This window comes from Mirounga leonina, unplaced genomic scaffold, assembly GCF_011800145.1.
Source record: "Mirounga leonina isolate KUSES-001 unplaced genomic scaffold, KU_Mleo_1.0 Mir_175, whole genome shotgun sequence".
Taxonomy (NCBI): Eukaryota; Metazoa; Chordata; class Mammalia; order Carnivora; family Phocidae; genus Mirounga; species Mirounga leonina.
In genome coordinates this window covers 10148228-10161212 of record NW_023270453.1, presented here as the reverse complement: position 1 = coordinate 10161212, position 12985 = coordinate 10148228, and the positions used below count along the sequence as shown (strand labels likewise).

Genomic DNA, 12985 nt, shown 5'->3' with positions numbered 1-12985 from the left:
AGAAATAGAGAAGGAAATATAACATTGATTTTGTAGTTCTACCTATTTCTATTTTTTTATGTAAAATATATACTTTTAAAGATTTTATTTATTTCTTTGCCAGAGAGAGAGAGAGCATGAGTGCACAAGCAGGGGAAGAGAGCATGAGTGTACAAGCAGGGGGAGTGGCAGGTAGAGGGAGAAGCAGGTTCCCTGCTGAGCAGGGAATGGTAATGATCTGAGCAGAAGGCAAACGTCTAACCGACTGAGCCACCCAGGCATCCCTTTTTATGTAAAATATTTAAAAATCTCAAATAATAATTACAAGAACTATAATTATCCAGAATCTCAGCCTTCTAACAAGTCTTTTCAGTTTGAGGTGTTTCCTTTTACGATCGATGGGCATAGTTGTTTTTACAAAGGTACACTCATAGTTCTGTCTCCTTTTTTTTTTTTTTCTAGTGACTTTAGCTATCATGAGATAAATTTAAAGAAGTAAGTGTGTTTTCTTGGATTATGGTAGTCTTTAATCCTGAGATGTGGTGGGTAGGAGCAATGCATTAAAAAAGTCTAAGCCTGCAAAGACTTATTTGAAAAAACTGATTTTTTTTTTTTTTTTTTTTTTTTTTTTTGGTTTGTGGGCATTTCCTAAATTGTTTGTACTGTGTTCTTTCCCCCTTGAATTAGTTGATCATGGCCTTGCCAGGTTGGTGACAGTATACTGTGAACATGGTCATAAAGCTGCCAAAATCAACCCCCTCTTCAGTGGACAAGCCTTGCAGGAGAATGTGCCTGAAATCCAAGCTCTTGTGCAGACCCTGCAGGGACCCTTTAATACCACAGGTAAAGCTCATTGACACTAGACTGTCCATGTGACAGTTAACTGCCAACATGAGGTAGGGCTCCTTTCTCTGTTCTTGAAGAATCCACATGCCAACTGGAGCTGCGGCTTCCATGGGGTGTGAGTGACAGTGAGGGGCACATTCAAGCACTAAGAGGACCTGTCTTGAGGTTCTAGAGTAGTCTTTCAATAGGGCCCATTTCCTCTGAGTTTAAAAACATATTCACCAAAGAAGACATACAAATAGCCAACAGATATATGGAAAGTTATTCAGTATCACTCATCATCAGGGAAATGCAAATCAAAACCACAATGAGATATTATCATCTCACACCTATTAGAACGGCTATTAAAAAGACAGCAGATAACAAGTGTTGGTAAGGATGTGGAGAAAAGTGAGCCCTCGTGTACTGTTGGGAATGCAAGTAGGTATAGCTACTGTGGAAAACAATTTAGAGGTTCCCTCAAAAAATTAAAAATAGAATTACCATATGATCCAATAATCCCATTTCTGAGTATTTATCCAAAGGAATTGAAATCAGGATCTTGAAGAGTTATCTGTACTCTCATGTTTATTGTGGCATTATTAGAATAGCCAAAATATGGAAACAACCAAAATGTCCATCATTGGATGAATGAATAAAGAAATGCAGTGGAGGGGCACCTGGCTGGCTCAGTTGGTAAAGTATACAACTCTTGCTCTTGGGGACATGAGTTCAAGCCCCACATTGGGCGTAGAGCCAACTTAAAAAAAAAAGAAAGAAAGAAAATGCAGTTTATGTACAGAATGGAATATTATTCAGCCTTAAAAAAGGAGGAAATCATGCCATTTGGGACAACATGGATGAACCTGGAGGGCATTATGCTAAGTGAAATAAAACCAGTCACAGAAGGACAGATACTGCATGATCCCACTGTATGAGGAATCTAAAGTAGTCAAACTCGTGCTAGCTTCAGCAGCACAGATATTAACATTGGAATGATATAGAGAGGATTAGCATGGCCCCTGCACAAGAACAGCATGCAAATTCATGAAGCATTCTGTATTTAAGAAAAATAATGAAATAAAATAGTCAAACTCCTCGAACCAATAGAATAATGGTTCCCAGGGTCTGGGGAGGGGTGGGAAAGGGAAGGTGTGGGTCAAAAGATACAAAGTTTCAATTATGAAAGATAAGTTCTGAAGATCTTCTATACAACATGGGCTTATAGTTTGTTAACTATAAGTATATTGTATACTTAAAACTTTGGTAAGAAAACAGATCTTATGGTCAGTGCTCTTTCCACAAAAGAAAATAAATTATTTCAAAAATGAGTAAAAAAATTCCAAGTCCTGAAATTAAAAAAAAAATCGTCAGACTCCCATTATGTGCCATGCACTTTATATCCATTATGTCAATTAATTCTCATACCTACTACCTAAAGAAGTTACTGATAGGAAGACAGACACTCAGAGAACTTAAGCAGCTCATAGCGAGAAAGTGGCAGAGGTAAGGTGACAACCCACATCACCTTCCATTTCTGCAGCCTGAACTTTTTCTGCCTTTTTTCTTGCCCAGCCTGGGAACTTGAAGTTGGGAATGGATAACCCATCAGGATCCTGGGCTCCTACCTCATGTCATATTTTATTTTACTTTTATTTTATTATTTTAATTTTTATTTATTATTTTTAAATATTTATTCTTAAGTAATCTCTATACCCAACATGGGGCTCAAACTCCCAGCCCCAAGGTTGAGAGTCACACGCTCTTAGGACTGAGCCAGCCAGGTGCCCCTCATGTCATTTTTTTAAAGTTAATCTTAAGCCAGTGTCAAATTCTGGTACATGCATCAGTTAGTTATGTCTGGTAATTATTGCAGTGTAATAAACCATTCCAAAATGTAGTGATCTTTAAGGGCACAACAATTTTGTTATCTTTCAGTTCTAGGATTTGACTGGACTTAGCTAGGTAATTCTCAGTTCAGGGTCTCTGAGACAAAAATCTATGCTACTAGCATAATTTGAATGGCCCTTCAGGAGTGGAAAAGCTGTTTTAGTGTCATCCCTGTCCCCTTGTTGTACCTTATTCTTGCTGAGTCTACATACAGGTCCCTGATACTGTGTCAACTCATACGTCCATAACTTTGCATGGAATACCCTTTCATCTACCTGATGAACCTAGGACATTCCTGTTGATTTTTAAGCATTCAACAAGCATTCCCTGCGCTGCGAGGCAGAGCTACCCAGAGCTTTAGCCATTTTAAAGTATACACTTCAGTGACATTAAATATATCCACAGTGTTGTGCAACCATCAAGTTAGTTCCAGAACATTTTTATCACCCCAAAAGGAAATCTTGTGCCTACTTAGCAGTTACTCCCCATTTTGCCGTCTCCCCAGTCCCTGGCAACCACGAATCTACTTTCCGTGTCTATGGATTTGCCTGTTCTTGACATTCTGTATAAATAAAAGTCATACTATGTGGCCTTTTGTGTCTGGCTTTTTTCACTTAGCATAATGTTTCCAAGTTTCACCCATATTGTAACATAAATTGGTACTTTATTCCTTTACGTGGCTGAATAATATTCCATCGTATGGCTACATCACATTTGGTTTATCCTATCAATGGACATTGGGTTATTTCCTATCTCATGTAATCTTAGCAACTCTCCCCTGAGGTGCTTTGACTGTTCCCGTTTACAGATTAAAATGTGAGGCAGAGAAGCTAAGCAATACACAAAGCAATATCTATAACTTGAATGGTCAGTATCAAAGAGCTGAAGTTTATTGTAAGAAACCATAAGCAGTAATAAAGTAGGTTTGTAGGTTTAGGCAAATGACTGATAATTGATTTGGTGCTGAGCTATTGATATATTACAAACCTTCCCTTGTTTTGACTGAGGGTTGGGTAGATTTCCCTTTACCTTAAAATACTGCTTTGCTATCAATATTAAATCACATTAAGACCAACTGTTCAATGGTAGAATTGCTTTATAGCTATTAATAAGACTTGAACATTTGGAAAGATATTTCAGATAAAGGTAGGACCTCTGATTTCTAGCTATAAAGCAAATGAATGTCAGGTTCCAATTTTTATTTTGAAATTACAATAGAATCAAAATTTGGCATAAAGCAAAGATTTAATTCCCTCTTCTAATATGACTACTTCATGGCCTTTGACCATATTTCTAGTTTTGCCTTTAGAAAAATCTGGATAGCCATTGATGATGACCTGAGTTATCCAGAACAAAATGCTCTGAATTGAAATATTTTGTATGTTCTATAATTAATTATGTGGTTGATTGCTTTTTAAAATGGTCCCCTTGATTCCATTTTGTAGGATTATTGAACATGGGGAAGGAGGAGGCCTCTCTTGAGGAAGTATTGGCCTATCTCAACCAAATCTACTGTGGGCAAATTTCTATTGAAACCTCTCAACTTCAGAGCCAGGAGGAGAAAGACTGGTTTGCCAAGCGATTTGAAGAACTGAAAAAAGAGACTTTTAGCACAGAAGAGCGAAAACACCTGTCAAAACTAATGCTAGAATCTCAGGTATAGAAGGACCAGCTAATATCAATGGAATAGGATGACTCCTCTTCTATAAAGATAACATAAATATTGAAGAGAGGGAATTAAAGCATTTACTTACCCAATTTATCCCCTTGCCTCAACACAACAGACAATATAACACACACCACTTGGTTCTAAGTAGAAGAAAATAGATCACCAAACACCAGAGCTACTGGTTCTCCTCCGAGTCAAAATACTTTTTATATATTTGCCTATTCACTCTCTAAAAGACTGCAAAATCCTTAAGATCATCTCTTTTTATTACCTCAAGTGATCAAAGGAAGCTATGCATGAAAGCTCTTGGTTACAAATAAATGGAAGTGAATCTGTCAGGGCTCGGATCAGGCTCCAGCATGTCAAGATGAGGAGAAAACGATTCCCAGTCCTTTGGATAGTTGGGTGGTTTGCCGCCTTGATGAGATAGTACTGTTGAGTCCGCTACTGAAACTCAGGGGCTAGCCAGGGCAGAATCGAAGGCCCAGCCCTTGCTTTAGAAGAACACATGCGGGGCGCCTGGGTGGCTCAGTCAGTTAAGCGACTGCCTTCGGCTCAAGTCATGATCCTGGAGTCCTGGGATCGAGTCCCGCATCGGGCTCCCTGCTTGGCAGGGAGTCTGCTTCTCCCTCTGACCCTCCCCCCTCTCATGTGCTCTCTCTCTCTCAAATAAATAAATAAAATCTTAAAAAAAAAAAAAAAATAGAAGAACACATGCTTTTTTTTCCCCCCGAGGAATAAATTCTAAGAGGCTTCCTCTGGGGCTAAGTTATTCTACCACTCACGTTATTTTCTCTGCATTCCCCCTGCTGCCTGGAGTCCTTGGCAAGACGTTCCTGCCATGCTCCGGACTAGTTAACGCCTGTCTCTGGCGTATGTCATGAAGGGGCATTGCTGCAGCCACTTGAAGTAGTTTAGGGTCTTCCCACAACCCTCATAAACGTGTCTGACTTGGACCCGAGTAGCTGGCTCTCTTCCTGCAACAAATGTGTCTGACGTGATGTTCCACAGGAGTTTGACCACTTTTTGGCCACCAAGTTTGCCACAGTGAAGCGGTATGGGGGCGAAGGAGCCGAAAGCATGATGGGCTTTTTCCACGAGTTGCTGAAAATGTCAGCCTACAGCGGGATAACGGATGTGATTATTGGCATGCCCCACAGAGGGAGGCTTAATTTATTGACAGGCCTTCTGCAGTTCCCTCCAGAGGTAAGATACTTTCTATGATGCACAATTGGCTGTAACAGAATAGAACCGATGGTAATAATTCCTTTTAGAAACCCGAGTAAACATCTGCGCAGTTGGTCCAGGAGGTAGCCTAATGAATTGATGGATAGATCTGGTATTTGGGTTGATTTTCTGTGTCCTTTTGTATGGATTCTTTCTTCTCTCAGGGAAGTTAAAGGTTAGTTTGTTTTCTCAAGGATGATGTGAATACATAATTTCTTTTCTTTGAAGAACGCTTTCCTAATTTAATAGAAATCGTTCAAACAAACATTAAGATCTGTGCAATTATTTATAATTTTACCTTCCAAGAAGTCCATTTTACCTTCCATTTATGTGCAGAGTTTATACTTAACATACTGTACTAAAACTAATAATACATTGTTATCCTGGGAGACCACCACATGAGAGGTTTTATAGGTAATTGGATCTTGGTGTTCCTGTTCTGTCCAACTCAGCTGCTCTATCAGTCTCTCAAAAGACTGGAGAGTTAGGGCTGCAGATTTTATGTCCGGGAATATCAGAGTGACTTGCTATTTAATCAGATCATGGCTGCTATGCGTGGATAAACCTCACTACTGATGTTGGCCAGGAGATTAAAAGTAATTGTAAGTGTTAAAGGGACTGTGAGAGTTAATGGAGCGAATAGAGCCCATGGAAGGATGCGTTATCCTTAAACCACTAGAAAGTACACATGACATCATGTCTTGGGGCCAAGCTTTACCACTGTTTCTCATACCTCAGTTTTTCTGATGCGAGAGAGAGATTGATAATCAGCTCTTGAAAGACAAATATTTTCGAAAAGGCAGACAACAGAATAAAGTGATTGACAGATGGAGGAATGTGCTTAAACACAGGCAGAAATCCCTAAACCAGAAATTGCATTCCTAAAATATTGCAGACAAAAACATGACTCAAAGATGCTGAATTATAAATGATCATATTTGTGAGAAACATGGATGTACCCATACTGTCTAAGTATGTGTGCTCCTATTTGTCGATAGGTCAGTAAGAAGCTTTTGGGTCATTCAAACCATTTGGATAAATGAGGATAACATGCTGTTTTTGGTAACTACCTTGGCTTGAGACCCGGCTTCATTACTTACTAGCTAAGGACCTTTAACAATTTAGTTAATTTCTCTTGCTTGTGCATTTTAAAAATGGGTAGTAATGGTTATATCTAGGTAGACTGTGAAAATGAAGTGAAGTCCTTTGAGAATTGGACAGTAGAATTTTTTAGGCATGACTTGAGCTAATCCTGGATGTCATCTTGTGTCTAAATGGGATTATGTTCTATTCTATCATTTTCCTGTCTACCTCTTTTTTTTTTAAAGATTTTTTTTTTAGATTTTATTTATTTATATATTTATTTGACAGAGAGAGAGAGAGAGCACGTGCACAAGCAAGCATAAGCAGGGAGGGGCAGAGGGAGAGGGAGAAGCAGACTCCCTACTGAGCAGGGAGCCCAACTCGGGGCTGGATCCCAGGACCCTGGGATCATGACCTGGGCTGAAGGCAGATGCTTAACCGACTGAGCCACCCAGGCACCCCAAAGATTTTATTTATTTAATTGAGAGAAAAAGAGAGCATGAATGGGGAGGGCGGAAGGGGCAGAGGCAGGCTCTCCACTTGAGCAGGGAGCCCGACATGGGGCTCCATCCCAGGACCCTGGGATCATGACCTGAGCTGAAGGCAGATGCTTAACTGACGAGCCACCCTGGCACCTCTTTCCTGTCTACCTTTAACAAGATTCATAAAAAGTTCTTTTGGAGAATATATTCTAACAGGTGTATTTAAGAAAAATTATTTTGCATATTGCAAGGCAGAGGTAACTTACTATCTAACATCTTACTCTCTTACTATCTACATGTCTAACTAGTCATGTTAGACTCTTCTCAGAGTGTTGGTATTTCATTTGATGGTGAAGATCTCCAAATAGTTCTGTGCATTTAAGCAGTTAGAAGCTTGTGCCTTTCTTTTTAAAGAATGCATGGTGATCATAGTTATACAAGCATGTGTGTCAACTTCTTTCAATTGCATGATTTAAACTAACCACCTCTTCTCTGGTGTCCATTGTGATAAAAGACATTTTCTCTTGTATGTTTATTCATAACAGCTGATGTTCCGTAAAATGAGAGGCTTAAGTGAATTTCCGGAAAATGTTTCGGCCACTGGAGATGTCCTGTCTCACTTGACCTCCTCGGTTGACCTGGACTTCGGCGCGCACCATCCCCTCCACGTGACCATGCTGCCTAACCCCTCACACCTGGAAGCCGTCAACCCTGTGGCCGTGGGGAAGACTCGAGGAAGGCAGCAGTCTAGACAGGATGGGGACTACTCTCCAGACAGTTCGGCTCAGCCTGGGGACAAAGTCATTTGCTTACAGGTACTTGTAGCTTCAGGAAGGGAGGCTGGAGGCTGAGGAGAGCAAGAGGAAGGGAAGGGAGATGGTAGACGTTCAAGATGAAATTGAGATTAACTTTTGGGAAAGGAAGATTCCGGGCTTGTTTTTAAAATTAATAGCAGGTATGAGGTCTAGTCTCAAGGCAACTGACTTTTTAGACTGAGGTTTCACTGTTTTTTTTTTTTTTTAAGAACCACTTTAAACATTTTTAAAATTTAAATTCAATTAATATATAATGTATTATTGGTTTCAGAGGTACAGGTCTGTGATTCGTCAGTCTTATATAACACCCAGTGCTCATTATACATGCCCTCCTTCATGCCCATCACCCAGTTACCCTATCCCCTGACCCCCTCCCCTCCAGCAACCCTCCATTTGTTTTCTATGCTTAAGAGTCTCTTATGGTTTGTCTTATGTTTTTCTTTCTTGAGTTGTGCATGTTATTTAAGGGAGTATCGACTGGTATCCCTGATGCTTTTCAGAGGACAGATGTCATTACTTTTAGGAAACTACGTGGTATCCATATATCTAACAAGGCTTGCTTGTTTTACAGTAAAGCATCCGAGTCTTGGTCTCAGCTCAGGTCTTGATCTCAGAGTTGTAAGTTCAAGCCCCGCGTTGGGCTCCATGCTGGGTGTAGAGCCTACTTAAAAAATAATAATGAAATAAAATAAAGGTCTTTGGCATTAAGGCAGCCAATACTAATTATGAGCGTGGTTCTTGCTTCCTTTACCCACCCCCACCCCCACCTCCACCCCCAGTCACCCCCAGTCACCCCAGTCACCCCCAGTTTTGGTAACCCAACAGCCTAGAGGTTTGGACTGTGGGTCACATTTTTTTCCTATGAGTATTCTTTTAAATATGAACTTTTAACTACTGGGCAGTAATTAATTCTGGATATCAGTAACTGAGTCTTTAAACCCCACAGGAATAGGTAAATCTGTAAGGCAGGAGAATATTTGGCTACTTATCCGAATAACAACTGTATCTTATTATCGCATGTTAATTTCTCATGGGCCAGAAACTTGTAGTAAGTAAATTGAGGGTAGCAGCATTGCCTGTGACTACACTATGGTATTTTGAAATGGAAATGTTACATTGTTAGCCATTCTCTTTACCTTTCACTTGACTTAATTCATGATACTCTAAAATATTTCTATCATTCACGTTTGCCCAGTGCATGAAGCAGGTCTTCACATGGACTCCAGAAGTAAGAGGTGAAAATGGCATTTTCTTTAAAGTGATGAGAAACTGACTGCCCTCTTTTGTCTACTTTGTGTTCCAAAATTATTTTGCCCTGCTGTGTCTGTACATGTCTTGCCTTGTTCAAGGATGTAATTCTAATTTCTTCTGGGAACTCTAAATTTGGAGCCTATAATATCATGGTGGGTGAGATTCTGGATGCTACTTTTTCTGCCTGTCTTCTGTTTATCTGGGTCCGGAACCTGGTGAAGGTAGATTGTCCTTTGTGATGGGTACGTCTGTCTAGCCCCCTGGCCGTGTTTGGCTGAGTAGCTCCCACCTCACTCAGCATTTGTTTGTGCTTCTGGACCCTTATTCCCAAAAAGCTTTATGGGGCATAGTGGAGTGGTTTCTCTTGTGATTTAAGAAGAAAATAAAATTAGCAAATGGCACATGTGTGCTTTCGTGCCAAGAATCCAAAGACCATGATAAAACGATGCAAGTTATGAGCAGATGTTATGTTCTTTTTTTGAGAAATTTTTGTTTGAGTATAGTTGACGCCAGATGTTATGCTCTTTTTTTTAGAGAGGGAGAGAGGGAGGGGGCCGGGAGGGACAGAAAGGGAGGGTGAGAGAGAGAATCTTAAGCAGGTTCCACCCCCAGCGCTGGGCATGGAGCCCGGTGGGGGTCTCCGTTCCACAACCCTGAGATCATGACCTGAACTGAAATCAAGAGTCAGATGCTTATCAGACTGGGCCACCCAGGTGCCCCCCTCCCCCAGATGGTATGTTCTTATTATGCCTCTACTGTAACATTTTTGTAAAGGAGCAGAAGAGGCACAAATCCCTCCCTCTTCCTTGCTTTACTGACTCCTCTTATACCACTATCCCTCAGAAATCCCATCATCAAGGAGGAGCGTTCAGATGCCCAGAGCCCCTGGACCTGGTGGCTAAGGGTTGGACTTTACAGTGTAATGTGGTGCAGAAAAGACAAAGACTTGAGTTCAAATCCTGCCTTTGCTGCTTTCTGGCTTGGTATGCTTGGTTCTGTTACCCTGTGTTCTCTGAATATCATAGGTAAATGGGAGTATATTACATTCCTCATAGTGTTCTGAGAATTAAATGAGAGCATGTACATAATAAGTTCCTTGATCCAGGAGAAAGGCTTGGAGGGGTAGAGAGATACATAGAAAAAAACCCAGAGGTACCATAGAAGGCCCAGTGTCTGCTCCAGTGTGAAATATGCACTCTTGGTGAACCTTGGTTTTCTCATCTGTAAAAAGGACAGTAGTGACTTTCTTATCTGCACCTCCCCCCCCCACTGAGTGGATTAATGCTGTGGAGATAATGTGAGGGTATTTGTTATTACTAGGTGTAGATACTCCAAAATGGGAGTCATCTCTATAGACCCTAGCCAAGGGAAGGTGTGGCCTGGAAATGTTACTTCTGCAAAGGAGTGCTTCCTTTCTTAGCCAAAATATTCTATTTACGTTAAAAAAAAGACTATTTTAAGGACATTTTTAATGTCCTTTAAAAAAATCTACTTCCAAGTATTCTTTCTTCACTCCTATTTAGGTCTTTTACTTCTGTTATTTTTAGAGTTCCAACGGTCACACTGTTAGGGCATCTCAGATCATTTTATTTTTTACTCCGGCATTTTGACTGTTTCTGATATTAGCCTTTTATTTAATTTATTTTTTACTGCAATATATTTAACAATAATGTTACGTAAGTTTAAGGGGTATAATATGTTGATTTGACAGGTAATCTCCTTTTAGCCTGAAGTCAGTAGAACTCATATCTTCTAAGATTTTCTAAGATCTACAATTCCCTCATTATTTGCTTTCAACTTTTCTAAAAGAGATTTCACTTTTTCTCTATCACTTCCTGTCTGTCAGGTTTTGTGATGATGTTGTGATCTAACAGACTTCAAATGGAAGAATAGCACATTTCAGACGTTGTGTGGTAGTATTTTGTTGGTTCCTCAAAGCATCCTTTCACCCACTTGTGAGAGACACCACCCCCCTGCCTCCTTCTTTGCAGTCACATCACCCTCCTTTATGTTTACAGTGGTGGCCAACACACCCAGTGGGGATCAGGGGATGCAAGCTGCACACAGACTCTTTTCAGGGGCAGGATGACTGGGGAAGAGAGAAGGTTCAAAGCTGTGCACTGTTCCTCATGTCTTGCAGGCTGTTTTTGTGAAACCTGTGCTGGAGCTGATTTTCCTTCTATACCTCCAATAGCCCTTCCTTCTGTGGTGCTGCTGTTTGTTCTAGAATGTTGATGGGTATATTAGAAATGATGGGTGTGAGTGATAATGTGGGGGTGGGTAGAATGGATCAGCTGGTGGTGGCCACAAGAGGAAAAGGGCTTTGAAACCTGCTTGAGATCAGCCTAACCTTCTAGAAAATCCTGTACAGAACCAGCAGAGTTTTGGGAGGGCAGAGGAGCAGTGAGAGTGTGGTTGTTTTTATTCCGTTTATTATTTGAAAACAATTTATTCCAATTAGAAACATAAATTTCTACACCCCTTATGTTCATTTTCTCATTTTCTCCTCCATGATTTAGGTTCACGGTGATGCATCTTTCTGTGGTCAGGGGATTGTTCCTGAAACATTTACGCTGTCTAATCTCCCACATTTCAGAATTGGTGGGAGTGTCCATCTGATTGTCAATAACCAGCTGGGTTACACCACTCCTGCAGAAAGAGGAAGGTCTTCCTTATACTGCAGTGATATTGGTACGTGACACAGGGAGGCCGCCCTAGAGAAACATCTAGTTCACTTGGAAGAGTGAATCTCGCTGGTTATCCCATTTTAAATTTTGGATCGGATATGGTCAGTAATTACCAACAGTGTTATTAATATTCCTTTAAAAGTCTTGAATGTGGGGGCACCTGGGTGGCTCAGTCGTTAAGCGTCTGCCTTCCGTTCAGGTCATGACCCTGGGGTCCTGGGATCGAGGCCCGCAACAGGCTCCCTGCTCAGCAGGAAGCCTGCTTCTCCCTCTCCCACTCCCCTGCTTGTGTTCCTGCTCTTGTTATCTCTCTCTGTCAAATAAATAAATAAAATCTTAAAAAAAAAAAAAAGTCTGAGTGTGATCTTTGAATCCAAGGAAGTAAGATAAGAGCAGAACTGAGAGTGTGCCATCTCAAATTGTCCAAGTATCCAGTTGAATGATCTGGTGAAAACCAAAGATCAATATAGTTGGTAGAACACCAGGGTACTCGTCTTAGGAGATTCAGACCTGGCGTACCCAAAACCCTAGTCAAGAAGGATATATTCAATCAGTGAATTTGGCTAAGTGGTCTTGGTTAGAAATCAGATGTGAGGAAGCAAAGTTGACTCATTTTACCCTGGAAATTGGGCAGAATTAGGAGAAAGGCAGGGCTTTTTTTACCCATCATCCAGTTCATGAGTTACAAAAACTCTTAGGTGATAGGAATTATTCCATTTTTGCGCCCAGACCCTGCTCTGGATGCCTTTTGGGGCTATCTATGTGAATTTTCTTTTAAAGTTCATTTATTCTTTTTTTTTTTTAAGATTTTATTTATTTATTTATTTGACAGAGAGAGACACAGTGAGAGAGGGAACACAAGCAGGGACAGAGGGAGAGGGAGAAGCCAACTTCCCATGGAGCAGGGAGCCCAATGTGGGGCTCGATTCCAGGACCCTGGGATCATGATCCGAGCTGAAGGCAGGCGCTTAATGACTGAGCCACCCAGGCGCCCCTAAAGTTCATTTATTCTTTTTTTTTTTTAAAGATTTTATTTATTTATTTGACAGAGAGAGACACAGTGAGAGAGGGAACACA

General features: G+C 40.7%; 1 protein-coding gene and 1 non-coding gene across 2 annotated transcripts in view; both read left to right on the top strand.

Annotated features, from left to right (window-relative positions):
• Positions 1 to 12985, top strand: part of DHTKD1 (dehydrogenase E1 and transketolase domain containing 1) — a 49952-nt gene that overhangs the window by 13090 nt on the left and 23877 nt on the right. The window contains exons 2-6 of the mRNA XM_035021653.1: positions 667 to 822; positions 4140 to 4351; positions 5375 to 5569; positions 7701 to 7970; positions 11741 to 11912. Coding sequence (XP_034877544.1) covers positions 667 to 822; positions 4140 to 4351; positions 5375 to 5569; positions 7701 to 7970; positions 11741 to 11912 — 1005 coding nt within the window. The remainder of the gene's footprint in view (positions 1 to 666; positions 823 to 4139; positions 4352 to 5374; positions 5570 to 7700; positions 7971 to 11740; positions 11913 to 12985) is intronic.
• On the top strand, positions 1765 to 1871 carry LOC118022015. The gene has a single exon (XR_004682352.1). It is a non-coding gene; the product is annotated as a U6 spliceosomal RNA (small nuclear RNA).